The sequence below is a fragment of the Sordaria macrospora genome, chromosome 3 (genome assembly GCF_033870435.1).
Source record: "Sordaria macrospora chromosome 3, complete sequence".
Lineage (NCBI taxonomy): Eukaryota > Fungi > Ascomycota > Sordariomycetes > Sordariales > Sordariaceae > Sordaria > Sordaria macrospora.
In genome coordinates this window covers 153722-166822 of record NC_089373.1, presented here as the reverse complement: position 1 = coordinate 166822, position 13101 = coordinate 153722, and the positions used below count along the sequence as shown (strand labels likewise).

Here is a 13101-nt window from a genome sequence, read left to right as displayed (position 1 = left end):
CTGACACTAGGCTGTTAGGTTGCTATCACCAAGTGCAGGTATCAAGGTGAGGGACTGTTAAGAGTCAGAAACTGTTATCAGCCAGCTAATTCTCTATCTTGGGAGAGGCAAAAATGGCAGCGCAATAGATAGAGCACCATCTAAGTGACGGCTGTGGATACACCTCCGCTCAACAGATGTCGTCCTCTTGACATCAACGCCTCAACACATCACCACTTTTCCAGTTCTAGACTTTGGCGATCTCACCACCCTCGCTTGCCGACTGCCGAAAAAGCACTCTCGGAACCAGACTCTCGCCGGTGCCTGCCAAGACAAGGACATCAGCCGCCATCGACCAACCTGCTCCTTGGTGGCATTCTCTCCCGTACCGCAATATGTACCCCGGATTCCCTTCCGAACCGGCAGATCAAGGCGAACGTCATCACAATATGGCCAGACCATCGCGCAAAGTATAAACGGCCGCTGTTATAGACGCGCGAACCAACAGCGGCCTCGATGCCATGCCCCGCTGGCTAAACATCGCTGTCCGGGTTACAAAGGATGGATCCGCCAACCGGGTGATATAACAAGATGACAACCGGCCTTGACAAGCAATATACAACACTCTCCCGCCTCACTCGATCCATCTTTTCACCGCTGGGCTAATTCTCGTGACTGCTTCTTGGCACCAGATGTCACCACGGAGGACGCGTCGCCTGCCCGGAATCCGGAGTCAACGTAACAGCACGCAACCGAATGCTGCCTTTGGAGATGCGACGATACAACGACGACGGATGAGAACAGGCCTCGATAGGATGACGGGGCTTATATAAGGATGAAGGACTGGGCAGTCTAGAAGCTTGTTTACACGTCAGTCCGCAACCACTTCCGTCCGCCCAACATGAAGTCCTCGTACCTGTTGGCCAGCCTTGCCTTGGGGTCTACCACCCTCGCAAGGCTGATTCCCCGTGCGGAGGTCGATAGCAGACAATGGACGTGTCGTTGGACTGGTCACTGCATTGGTATGTTTTGATCCCAAGAGTCTCTACAAATTCTTGTACTGACACCAACAGGCGACGAGTGCGAGACAAACCGAGACTGTGATGGTGACCTCGTCTGCAAGAACTACGAGTGTGCAAACCCCGGGAGCCCAGTCAAGCCGACGACCACCACGCGCAAGACCACCACGACTGTCAAGACCACAGCTCGTCCTACCAACACGGTACCTCCCGGCTGCGTCTGGCCAGGACACTGCTTGGGTATGCCACCTGTTGCCCCCTCCATGAGCTTCCCTTCTTCCAAGTGCTAACACTTCTTCTTCAGGTGACCCCTGTAGCACCGAAAACGACTGCGACACCAATTGGGTCTGCCTGGCAGGCAAGTGTGCTACACCGGGACCGACCGTTCCCATTCCAATCACGACCACTCGCCGAACCACGACTAGTACTGTCCGTCCTCCTGTGCCGCCTACTACGACTACTCGCTTTGTCCCTCCCCCGATCACCACTACGAGGACTACGAGCAAGCCGGCGGTGCCTACTACCACGAGCAAACCGCCTACGAACCCGGGAAATCCTAGCTGTGGTGATAACCCCTTGGCTTGCATTGGTATGTCGAAATTGTTGTGGTTCGCTTTGAAGAAGAGTAGCTAACCAAGAGTGTTAAACAGGCTCCCCTTGCTCGACTGATGCCGACTGCAAGTTTGACTTGATCATTTGCCAGAATGGTGTTTGCGGACTCTAAAACGTGGTATCATATGGTCGCTGGAAGAGCGGAAACGAATGTCTATCTTGCTTTTGAACCCAATCATGCTTTTGCCCAAAATCCCAAAACACATCTCTACCACCTCCTTGCCGTCGACACGTCCTGTCTATCCTCTGTCACCGTAACCTCATGTGTAACAATAATCCCATTTTGCTTCCCCCTTTTCCCGCTCCCTCCCGAGTTCTGCGGCTGAATCAAGCCCGCCCCTCTTTCCGCAGACGTCGTCCTTCTATGTCCTCCTCCACTGCCCTGCGGCATCACACCCATCGTAGCAATATCCTTGCTGCTCGCCGTCGAGCTTCCACTTCCTCCCACCGTCTTTCCATCATCCGAGGTGACGATATTCTCCTCGCTTCCCCATATCGTATCGTTCCCCACAGTCAACGGGTGTCTGCTGGCCTTGCTAATCACAACCCTGCTCCTCGGCCCTCCCTTCCCTATGTGACTACCGGGATTGCTACCCAGCGGAAATCCATGTTGTCCCGATACACCAGCCTTGTGATTCCCTGACGTCCCTCCGCTCAGCGAAATGATGCTCTTCTCCAAAAACCTCCTAACCAACGGATAAACCATAGGCATATTCGTCAACACAAAACTGACAAAACTCTCCCTAACAGACCAATACCCGCTCTGCGCCGGATCCGTATCGCCCAACGTCAAAATACACACGCACCTCAGAATCCCAAACGCCATCTCGATGAACCCGCCCGAAAACATCAGCAGCAAAAAGAACTTTTTCCTCCACGTCAAATTACTCTTCCACACCATCGGCAACGGAATCGCCAGCAGGTAAAAGTCGGTAATGGTATTCATCACCATCACAAACACCGTCTGCACCACGCTCACCGCCGGCGTGCAATTATTTCCAGGATCCGGATATATCTGCCACTGCTTCTCGAAGGGGACGCACTTGAACACGGCCACGCACACGCACGCCATGTAAGTCGCTGGCATCATGATGTAAGCGCCGATAATCCAGTTGCGCATGTTGTGGACGCCCACGGTTAGACGGGCGTAGTAGACGGACCAACACGCTTTCAAGAGCCAGAGGAGCGTGGTATACAGCAGGAGACCGGCAACGTGCGCTTTGGAACCGATGATGCGCAGGCGGTATTCTTCGCTTTGGGGGTCCAGGAGGATGCGTTCTTGTTCTGTCATGGCGTTGTTGGCGAGACCGTGCCAGGTTGTTACGAGGAAGTGGGCGAGGGTCGTTTCGGCTGTGTAGGAGAGCTGTGCGTGGGTGTTAGACGGATAACAAACTGGAAGATGAAAAGAGGAGGGAAAGAAAGACCCACCAAAGCGCCAAACATAAAAAAGTCATCCAGAGCTAGCTTTCGCCAGCCTAATTGCCGGATTCTGCTAAAGTATCGGAGGATCACAACGATGTAGGCTGCGCCTTGCAAACCCCATGCTTCGCGGACGAACCGAGCCGCTTCGGCTTTTACTTCGTCGGGTGTTCTGGAGACGATGTCCATGGTTGCGGCCGTTGTGTATAGAACCTGCTGACAGGATCCGTGTGGAGGAAAGGAGTGGATGGGGTGACGCCTCAACACCAGCACATTGATGAGACCGAATACTGGAAAGGTAGGTAGTTGGTTGATGGCCCACAAAGAGTGACGGGAGCGAGAAGGTCTGACAACCTCAAAAGGAGTGACTGATCCACCAACAGAACGAGTCGGGAAAAAGAGCGGAAACGAACAAAAATGTTCTTGTTTGATGTTCCGTTCTGGAAAGAAACGACCGGAAGGAAGGGAAGAAAGAATAGGTGCTCAAGCTCTGATCTATTGACCCAACGGACCCAACAGACCCAACAGACTGGATCCTATCTGCCCTAAGTACACTATCCAGGGGGGCGAGAAGCACGACAGGTTCGAACTTGGGAGATCTCCTACCTACTTCAAATGTCTGTCATCTCCTTTCTTCGCCGGTTCATATGGTGAATCTGGGATTCTGGGTACATTTCCCTTCAATGCCCTGCCTGAGACCCTGCTTAATGCAACCTACTAAGAAGTTGCCTCTTCAGCAACCTAATAACCCGAAGCTGAATTCCAGATGGACTAGAGGCAGTGGTGTTTAAAACTAAGAAAAAGGAGAAGAGAAAGAGCAAGTGGCCATAGCATCGGTATCCCGGCTGCCCCAGGCTAGGCACTCTACACCTCTGCCGGGGTAAAAAAAGGTTAATTTTGTACTTCCAGCCTACAGAAAACCAGGGCTCGACGCCAGAGCACGCGGGTCTATTCTGTAGAACGCTGACTTTTGCCATCGATCCACACCAATGGCGAATTCACAAGATTTAACATTTCCCCCCTCCCCCCGGCAGAGGTGTACTGCCCAAGGAAGCAAGGACATGGAAGATGACAAGAGAACTACGACAGAAAGAAGCGACATGAACGGGTTCGTACCCTTGAACCCTTGAACCCAGCCCTTGAGAATTAGACTCAGGGGGAATCAGGAACAATATGAACGGCATGAACAAGGAGTTGGAGAAGTACCGGCGTGCCGCGTGCCGCGGCGCCCAGCTCGGGTAGTATGGTTATAACCTGGGACTGGAATCGGGACCTGGTAATGGAACCGTGATCTTGGGATTTCAGCGTGGTTGGATGCAAGTTCTAGGTGAGGTGAAATGCTTTCCTTTTTCGTCCACGACAGTTGGGGTTCATTCATTGAAGATACTTCTACTTCTGCTCGTACTGTCAGTATGAGGACAGCGGAAACCCCTTGACTGAGGGGTCATCTACCTCTAGACAAAGTCTCTGGTTCTTCAAGAAATCTTTTGAGACGGAGAAGTAGAGGTAAGGTAGATTCCTCTATGCAACAGAAGAGGTTGGGAAGGATTCCGGAAGAGTTGGAACTTAACAGAAAGACACTTCATCCATGTCAGCCCTCCCTCCCGGCTGGCATCCAACCCTACCATCATCTCAGCTTGCCCAGCCTACAATGGCCCTGGACCTGGCACATACCGCGGCCAAACAACCGAGCGGGTTAACTGGACGGACTGGACGGACACTGGGTCGGTTTAATGTCGATCTTCTTCAACCTTAAACTGCATCTGACACAGTGGAACTGGGAAAGACACTGGGGAGCTGGGGCACTGGGGAAGCAGGGGCAGGGGCAGGGCGGAATAGTAGGCGAAGGCCAAGGGCTGATGTGGATATCTGACTGCATCCTCGTCCTCGGATCACATTGTTTGGTTCGTGTTGGCACTGGTTGGCTTCCAGCTGTGGAGGTTGAAAAGAAAAGAAACGAGGTGTTCATCTCCGATGTATGGAGTACACTGAACAAATCTTTGGTTCAGGCGATGAACATGAAGACGGGAGGTGGCAAAAGACTTTGTCCTAAACGAGCTGAAAAGTTGGTTATACAGAAAGGGAAAGAAAGCGGAGGCTAAGTGGATGCCATTGTAATCCTGACGGTCGGTTCTGGCCAATGGTGGTGTGGGTGTATGAGACAAAGATGAGAGGTAGCGGACGCTGAGAGGGAGAAGGGCATAAACGAGGAGAGAAAAAGGAAGGAAGGAAGGAAGGAAGAAAGAAAGAAAGAAAGAAAGAAAGAAAGAAAGAAAGAAAGAAAGAAAAAAAGAAAGAAAGAAAGAAAGAAAGAAAAATGGCTGGACCTTTCTGTGAATGGGAGGGACATCACGATAAATCGCTATTTCAGCAACGGCTGGAGGCTGGAACAAGACGTGGAGGAAAAATGGACAATCGACCGTTGTCCAGCATACCGCTCTCAGTCTTGCGGCCTTGGGGTCTTGTCAGGGTCTGAGACATTCATTGGAAGTAAAATCTGACTGACCCTCGAGATCTCAGGGATCCCAGGGGAAATATGCACAATGGCGCAGGTGGCTGAATCAACGGTGAACCGATCGAACAGCCGAACCGTCGGGCGGGCGTTCACGATTCTGCAGGTCCCGTCTCGTATCTGGCGTTCGCAACAGTGTTTGCTAGACTTTCTTTCCTTTTTTGTTTCTTTTCGGAGGGGTTTGTTCATGTTGCAGTATCTGCTCTGTCGGACAATCGGGAGGAAAAGCAAAGAGAGTCATGACTGTTGCATCCAGAAGCGTGTTCATCTCGCTCGCTCGCATGGGAAAGGAGGCTCTTTTGGTCGATGTCTCAGCTTCAACATCTTTTCTTCTGCCAAGGGAGAAATTGAAGACATCTTTCCAAAACTCGTGAAGGAGATATCGTCTGTGCTGCCACCATGGTTCAGGGTAGTAATGTAGTGTATATGTCGACTACAAATCTCCCCCCTCCATATCCGCCAAACTCCTTTTTTTTTTTTTTTTTTTTTTTTTTTTTTTTTCAGGCTTTCAGCAACCATAACGCCAGCATTAAAGGACAGGGCAAAAAGAGGGAATCTCCAGTCGGTCTCCAGTAGGCGACGGTCGAAGCCAGGCACGAAAGGCAAGCAACGGAGTTCTCTTCCGTCTGGTCCTCCTCTTTCTTTTTTTGTATCCCTTCTTTATCATTGGGTCCCCCTGAGCCCTGAGAACCACACAGTCCAGCCCGTACCATACCATTCAAACCTTGATACTTTTATGCCACTAATGCACTAATGCACCACGGGGACGATTCCGCTGCAGAAACGAAGAGACCCCGTTTTTTTCTTTGGTCCGAATGGCTTGGTTACACAAATGACCTTGCCGAGTGCGATGGGATCGACGTGGTGGTCCCCAGCCAACGGTTACGAGCCAACGACAACGACCACCTCATGACTTGAAGAACCAACCACGCTGAAAAAATGCCGAGGAAAGCTACTGTAACAAGCATGCAAGCAGGCAAGCTAGCAAGCCTAGCCTAGCAAGCCTAGCCAATGCCCTGTAACGTTAGATCCACGCCCGCTGGAGAACTGATCAGTCATTTCCTTTTCTCCTCTAGGAAAGGCTCCGTATGGGGTAGCATAAGCCATAAGGGGCACACTGGAACGACTGGCCACTGGCCACAGAGAGGGGGCGATGAATGGAGTCTTTTTTCTAGCGGATATCTTTCTTCGTGCGATGCGGAAACGACGGGCAGGATGGAGAATGACAGCTCTATCCACAGTCAACGTCTTCGTATCTGGGGAAGTGGAGAGTCTGTCACATGTACGGGGTTTAAGACAACGACAATTGAAGATGGCAGAGGGCCAGAAATCATGGGAAGGAAGGCAAAAAGAGCGGTCTGATTCTGGTCAAACTTTGAGACAAAGAAGAGGCCCATATCTGATCAAAAACTTTACGAAGCGAAAAACCGAAAAAGAAAAGGCCACTCGGCCATTTTCTAGAATATCCACGGTAGTGGCTTGTTGGTTGTACAGACAGTACAGTGCAGCCGAAAATGGACTGACCCTGGTGGTCAAAAAATGCTATGGCGACGACGTGCCGCCCGCCAATCGATATCAACACTGTCACATCAGTGGTACGATACTGCCGTTCGCTAAACGACAGTACTATCAAATCGTAGCAGGCCTGCAAACTAAACTGGCAGTTGGTACAGTGCAGCTTCCCCAGCGTGTAGTACTTTGCCCACTGGACACCACAGCCATCAAATTTGCCAGGACATCGTCGCTGGACGAACAACTAGACGATCATGACTTACGACCGCCGTCAAAATGCTCGCAGGATATGGGAAACGGACCCAGAAAAGAGAGGCGTACGCAGTAACTGGCCCAGAAAAGATGGAGTGCCGGTGAATCCAGCCCTCCAGCCCTCCCCGCAGCCTTCAAGTTATTCACCCTGACGGTCATCATCTTTTGCAGGCTTTCCGCGAGTGGCTGTCCATTGGCGGTGATGCCTCTCAGTTACCCATTCTGGTTTGGCTTGAGGAGAAAGGAGCTGCACTCGCTGCAGAAGTATCGTTCAGGAGAGGGCCCGACTTGCAGCATTGATTCCCAGCCAGAAATTCGAGGTAGGCCGGCTATCAAAAGTTGCCCTACTAACTGACTATCAGCAGTCTGGGGTTGCCTTGTCTAGTCTCCAATCTGCTGATGGCTCCCCCATTTGGGGGTTTCTCCTGATGTGGAAATGTGGAAATTTGTGGACATCACCGACTGTCGTTCTGGAACATGGATCCCCTCGTTGTTGTGGATGGGGATCAACCACTTCAGTCTGGTCTTCTTGATGACTATCAGGATGTCGACTTAAAGAGCCCGTCACTGGCCTTTCCCAGCTCGAGTCTTGCCTTCTCCCCAAGCTCTCTTCTTCTCTTCATCATATTACGATCGTTCTTAATCTTAATACCCGGTAGTCATGTCTTCCGTTACCACAAACGACCATGCCAATGGCACCAATGGCACCAATGGCATCAGCAAGCCCAAAGAGTCCAACGTCGATGTGTAAGACCACCACCACCACCTCCTCCTAGAGTTCAACAGACTAACACCTCCCAGACTCATCGTCGGTGCCGGCCCAGCAGGTCTCATGGCCGCGGCCTGGATGGCCCACTGCGGCATCAACGCTCGCATCGTCGACAAGCGCAACGCCAAGATCTTCACCGGCCAAGCCGACGGCATCACCTGCCGCACCATCGAAATCTTCGACAGCCTGGGTTTCGCCGACCGCGTGTGGAAGGAAGCGCTGCACCTGCAGGAGATCTCCATGTGGAATCCCAATGCCGAGGGCGTCATCCACCGCTCGGACCGCATCCCCGACACCGTCATCGGCGTTTCGCGGTTCCAGCAGTGCGTGCTCAACCAGGGCCGCATCGAGCGCTGGTTCATCGACAACATCAAGAAGTATTCAAATGACACCATTTCGGTCGAGCGCGGCGTGCTGCCTGAAAGCTTGGTAATTGACGAGTCCAAGGTCGAGGACGACGACGCATACCCCGTCACTGTCACCTTGCGCACCCTGACTGAAGAGGAGGCCACGCCCGTGCAAGCCGCTACCGCCTCCAAGTCTGTCGTGTCAGACGGTCTCTTCCGCAGCAACTTGATGCAAGAAGATGATGAGGCCGACCTTCTTCGCAAGACCCAGACCCGACCGGGAACCGAAGAGATCGTGCACGCCAAGTACGTCATCGGATGCGACGGTGCCCGCTCATGGACGCGCCGCGCGCTGGGTCTGGAGCTGGAGGGTGAAGCGACCGATTACATCTGGGGCGTGATGGACATCATCCCCATCACCGACTTCCCCGACATCCGCAACCGGTGCGCCGTGCATTCTGCCGAGAACGGCTCGCTGATGGTCATCCCGCGCGAAAACCGCATGGTGCGGCTGTACATCCAGCTAAAGGAAGTCGTTCCCGACGCCTCCGGACGCGCCGACCGGTCCAAGATCACACCTGACCTGATTTTCCGCGCCGCGCAAAAGATTATCGCTCCCTATAAGCTCGACTACGAGTACTGTGACTGGTGGACGGCGTATCAGATCGGCCAGCGCATCGGCAACAGCTTCGACGTGCACAACCGCGTGTTCCTGGCGGGCGACGCCGTGCACACGCACTCGCCCAAGGCCGGGCAGGGCATGAACGTCTCGATGCAGGATACCTTCAACCTCGGGTGGAAGGTGGCTCTCGTCACCAAGGGCATTTGCAAACGCGATATTTTGGCGACGTACCAGAGCGAGCGCCGCCGGATCGCCCAAGATCTGATCGAGTTCGACCACAAGTTCTCCCGCCTGTTTTCTGGTCGGCCCGCCAAGGACATGATGGACGCCGAGGGCATCGACATGGAGGAGTTCAAGCGCGCCTTTATGCGCGGCAACATGTTTGCCTCGGGCATGCAGGTCGACTACGGGCCGAGCAACCTGGTCGTCAAGGCGGGTGACTGGTGCGAGCAGGGCGATCGCAGCGAGAAGAGCGCTAAGCTTTTGACGGAAGCCAAGATCAGCGATGAGAAGTTCTCCAAGAAGCAGGCTCTTGCCACGGAGATCCCCGTCGGCAAGCGTCTTGCTTCCTTCAAGGTCCTCAGCCAAGCGGATGCCAGGCCGTGGCACATCCAGGAGCGACTAAAGGCCGATGGCCGCTTCCGCATCGTGCTCTTTGCTGGTAACATCCTCTCTGCGCAGCAAAAGGCGCGGGTGGATAAATTCTGCGCTAAACTGGATGCTCCGGAGAGTTTTCTGCAGAGGATCACGCCTGCGGACAAAGCGATTGACAGTGTCATTGATATCTTGACGATCCACTCCAGCCCGAGAAGGGATACGGAGCTGTTGAGGGACTTCCCGGATATCTTGCATCCGTTTGATCACCATCTGGGTTGGGATTACACAAAGGTGTATGCGGACGATGTCAGTTACCATGAAGGGTTTGGAGATGCTTACAAAAACTATGGCGTGGATAAGGAGAGGGGATGCGTGGTGGTGGTCAGGCCGGATCAGTATGTCGCTTACGTGGGCGATATTGATGACTTTGAGGATTTGGAGAACTACTTCGAAGGGTGCTTGAGGTTACCGGCTGTGGGTGTTGCCCAAGATATCAGCATTGTGACTGAGACGGTCAGCAGTGTGACCAGCAAGGTGGCTGGTGAGGTGAAGCTGGCTGTGAGGTTAGTGGTGGAGTAGGGAGGTCACTGTGAAGGACGATGTGATGCAGAAAGAGCATACCCATATTAGAGTTATATCAATAGAGAAGAACCAAGACTTACCTGCATCATCCATAGCCTTGGACATCTCTTAACGGGAGACCAAAGGTATGTGTCCGGTGCCTTCACATCGGCAATAAAGTCTTGATCCCGATGATGTCATTTCGTAGTTCCAATCGGGGGCAAGCGGCGGTGACCCAAGCGTGCGGTTCGTCAAGCAGGCCGACCAGGATGAGGCTTCAACGAGATCAGATGAGACGAGGCGAGAACTCTCGGACCTCCGATATATCGTCAAGATGACAGCATCGAAGAAACCGAACAAATACAGACACACAATCGCATGAAGCTTGTCCGCCCTGGTTGTCGTGTCTGCGTTGCCGTTCGGTCTTTTGTCCTTTTCTTCAAAACACACACTACTCCTTACCAACACTGGTCACGATGCCAACGTACCATCCCTATCAAACACAACCAGCAGAAGCTCGACGTTTTATCCAAGAATGCTGGGGTCTTCAGGGTGCAGCTTACCTGGTGATTGTGGTCCGATATTATAGCAGGATACGACAGTTGGGTTGGCACAAACTGGCACTGGACGACAGCCTGATGCTTTTGGCTTTGGTAAGTTCCTTTGATCCGTTACCCGGGTGCTTGTAGTAGACACAAAGCTCACCCTTCTGTCTTCCGGCATCCAGTTCGTATACACAGCCGAGAGCGTCATGGCTCACCTCGTTGTTGCCTGGTGGCATGGGTTAGCAAATAACGAAATGACAGAAGAACAACGAGCGACGATAAAGCCAGGCTCTGAAGAGTACAGATTACGGGTCAACGGATCAAAGGCACACGTCGTCGGTCTTCTTCTGTATATGACCCTTCTCTGGCTTCTCAAAGCCTGTTGGTCAGTGTACTATGCACGCTTAACGTGAGTGTCAGCTTCTGGGCATGGATTTGAACGAGGCAAGAAACGAAGATGGGAAGCATAAAGATCAACTGCTGACTTCCGGTGGACAGAGCTGGTATCTGCCACATGCGCCGCTGGATCATCGGTGCATACATCCTCCTCCCTCTGACCTACCTTGCCTGTCTCTGCGTTGCCTTTACGAAATGCATCCCTTTCTCCAAACAGTGGCAGATCAACCCCGACCCAGGCAACAACTGCAAACCGGCAGTATCAGTTCTGCAGACGGTTTTCGTCATGATCATGAACACCGCCACCGACTTTTACCTCATGGGAATCCCGTTGCCTATGATCTGGAAATCGAACCTGCCTTGGTCCAATAAGTTGGTGCTGTTGGTCATGTTCAGTGGTGGATTCATCGAAATGGCGTTTGGGATCTTGCGCTGTGTTAGCATTTTGACTGTGAGTCCGTCCCTCGGTTTGGTCAGATCACCTCCCAAGACAACACACTGACTTCTTCAAGGTGGGAAACACAGACCCCGCCCAATCAGGCTACTGGTCCGTCCGCGAATCCTTCGTCTCCTTTGTCCTGACCAACCTGCCCATGATATACCCGCTTTTCAAGCGCCTTGTCGATCACGTCGTCTACTCCCTCACCGACTGGTCGCGCAAGGACGACACCGCTACCGACAACCACAACACGAACAATACGAGCTTCAAGTCCAACGGATTCATGCTCAACCCGCAAGAGTATCCATATCCTATCGATAGCCCAATGTTTAACCCAATTCGGTCTGGTGCGTCTCGCGGAACTAACGGTAGACCTGGTGCCATGCCTGATCCCATCTTCTCGATACACGACGGTGATCTGGGGGATTTTTGGGGAAGCACGACGAGCGAGGATAATACTATCGGCACCAGCACTGGACAGGGTAGTGACCCTGATGATGTCTCCAGGCAGACTTTGCATGCAACGGTTGGGAGTCAAAGCGGAACGAAGAGTTATCGGTCGAACTGCAACAGTCCTACTCAAAGTAGGAACGATTGTGGGCGGAAAATGACGACGCAGACACCACACTTTAAAATGGTAACGTCTGTGGAGAGTTCGGGGATGATTGCGGATCAGCCACATCGCGGTCTTTGTTCAGGGGATAGTAGTAGTAGTACGGGCAACGGTACGGCGCAAAGTGCAAAGGGGATTGTGGTGACCAGAGAGGTTACTGTGATGGAGGAGGGAGTGTGTTGGCCAGATACACCTGGATTGAGTCCTGGGTTACCGCCAACTGAATTGTGGGAATGGGGAGACTTCCACATGGGATATTGATCATGCCTGAAACAGGAACAGATGAGCTGGGTTGTACTCGTGCGTGTTGTTCTGTGTTTAGGCGGGATGGAATGGGGATAGGAATATGAACGTTGAACTTACCAAAGATGCTGCCTATTGCCCGGATTCTGAGCTGTGGAGAAATGAACAGCGCCATGTGCGGTGGTAGGAAGACTGATGTGTCGAGATCCGAACACCTGCCCTTGAATGCCTGTTGTCTTCTCGTCCAACCAAAGTATGTTCTGTTCTCCGGCCCCTTCTAGAACAGAACAAGGCCGACCCGAGCACCTTTTCCGTGAACGCCCATTGTCTTCCTCGACCAACCGGGCCACAATCCGTCTTCAGGTGTTCTTCTCGAATGCTGAACAAGGCGTATTGTCCTTCAACCACAGCCCCAAGGAAATTGCAAGACCAATAGGATGCATCCCTGACAGTGTTCTCAAAGCCGGGTACAAGTCCATTGTCCCGGAAGGCTGTTCCCGATGGGAGCCCTTGTCCCATTGTGTTCTCCCGAGTTTCGACGGAGGGTAATCGAGAGCCTGTCAATCTTGGTGTCCTCCAAGGTCTCCTTTGTTCCGCTGTTCTGTGAGTGATATTTGATATTCGGAATGGGGGCATCTTGACGAGTGTCGAAAAGGTATAAGTA

The 13101-nt window shown here is 52.6% G+C and overlaps 4 protein-coding genes across 4 annotated transcripts; 3 read left to right on the top strand and 1 right to left on the bottom strand.

Moving 5' to 3' along the window:
* Window positions 1–880: 880 nt before the first annotated feature.
* On the top strand, window positions 881–1722 carry SMAC4_13427 (uncharacterized protein; the record flags this gene model as incomplete). Its single annotated transcript, XM_066091408.1, has 4 exons — window positions 881–1001; window positions 1053–1238; window positions 1303–1587; window positions 1649–1722. The coding sequence occupies 4 exons, from the start codon at window positions 881–883 to the stop codon at window positions 1720–1722; spliced, it is 666 nt and encodes a 221-aa protein (XP_065946355.1).
* A 96-nt stretch (window positions 1723–1818) lies between these two features.
* Window positions 1819–4241, bottom strand: SMAC4_07154 (uncharacterized protein; the record flags this gene model as incomplete). Its single annotated transcript, XM_003347250.2, has 2 exons — window positions 3039–4241; window positions 1819–2973 (listed from the first exon to the last, which is right to left on the bottom strand). The coding sequence occupies exons 1-2, from the start codon at window positions 3216–3218 to the stop codon at window positions 1819–1821; spliced, it is 1335 nt and encodes a 444-aa protein (XP_003347298.1). The 5' UTR covers window positions 3219–4241.
* Window positions 4242–7358: 3117 nt separating this feature from the next.
* SMAC4_12916 (uncharacterized protein) lies at window positions 7359–10389 on the top strand. Its single transcript, XM_066091155.1, has 2 exons — window positions 7359–8052; window positions 8107–10389. The coding sequence occupies exons 1-2, from the start codon at window positions 7967–7969 to the stop codon at window positions 10217–10219; spliced, it is 2199 nt and encodes a 732-aa protein (XP_065946354.1). The 5' UTR covers window positions 7359–7966; the 3' UTR covers window positions 10220–10389.
* Window positions 10390–10677: 288 nt separating this feature from the next.
* SMAC4_07153 (uncharacterized protein) lies at window positions 10678–12455 on the top strand (the record flags this gene model as incomplete). Its single annotated transcript, XM_066090577.1, has 4 exons — window positions 10678–10854; window positions 10929–11155; window positions 11245–11593; window positions 11655–12455. 4 exons carry the CDS (start codon window positions 10678–10680, stop codon window positions 12453–12455), a joined length of 1554 nt encoding a protein of 517 aa, XP_065946353.1.
* Window positions 12456–13101: the final 646 nt, after the last annotated feature.

Excerpts from the sequence above, each read along its gene's own strand:
- SMAC4_12916 (XM_066091155.1), top strand. The coding sequence starts at position 7,967 with ATGTCTTCCGTTACCACAAACGACCATGCCAATGGCACCAATGGCACC. Across the intron at positions 8,053-8,106 it reads AAAGAGTCCAACGTCGATGT|ACTCATCGTCGGTGCCGGCC; the intron begins GTAAGACCACCA and ends AACACCTCCCAG.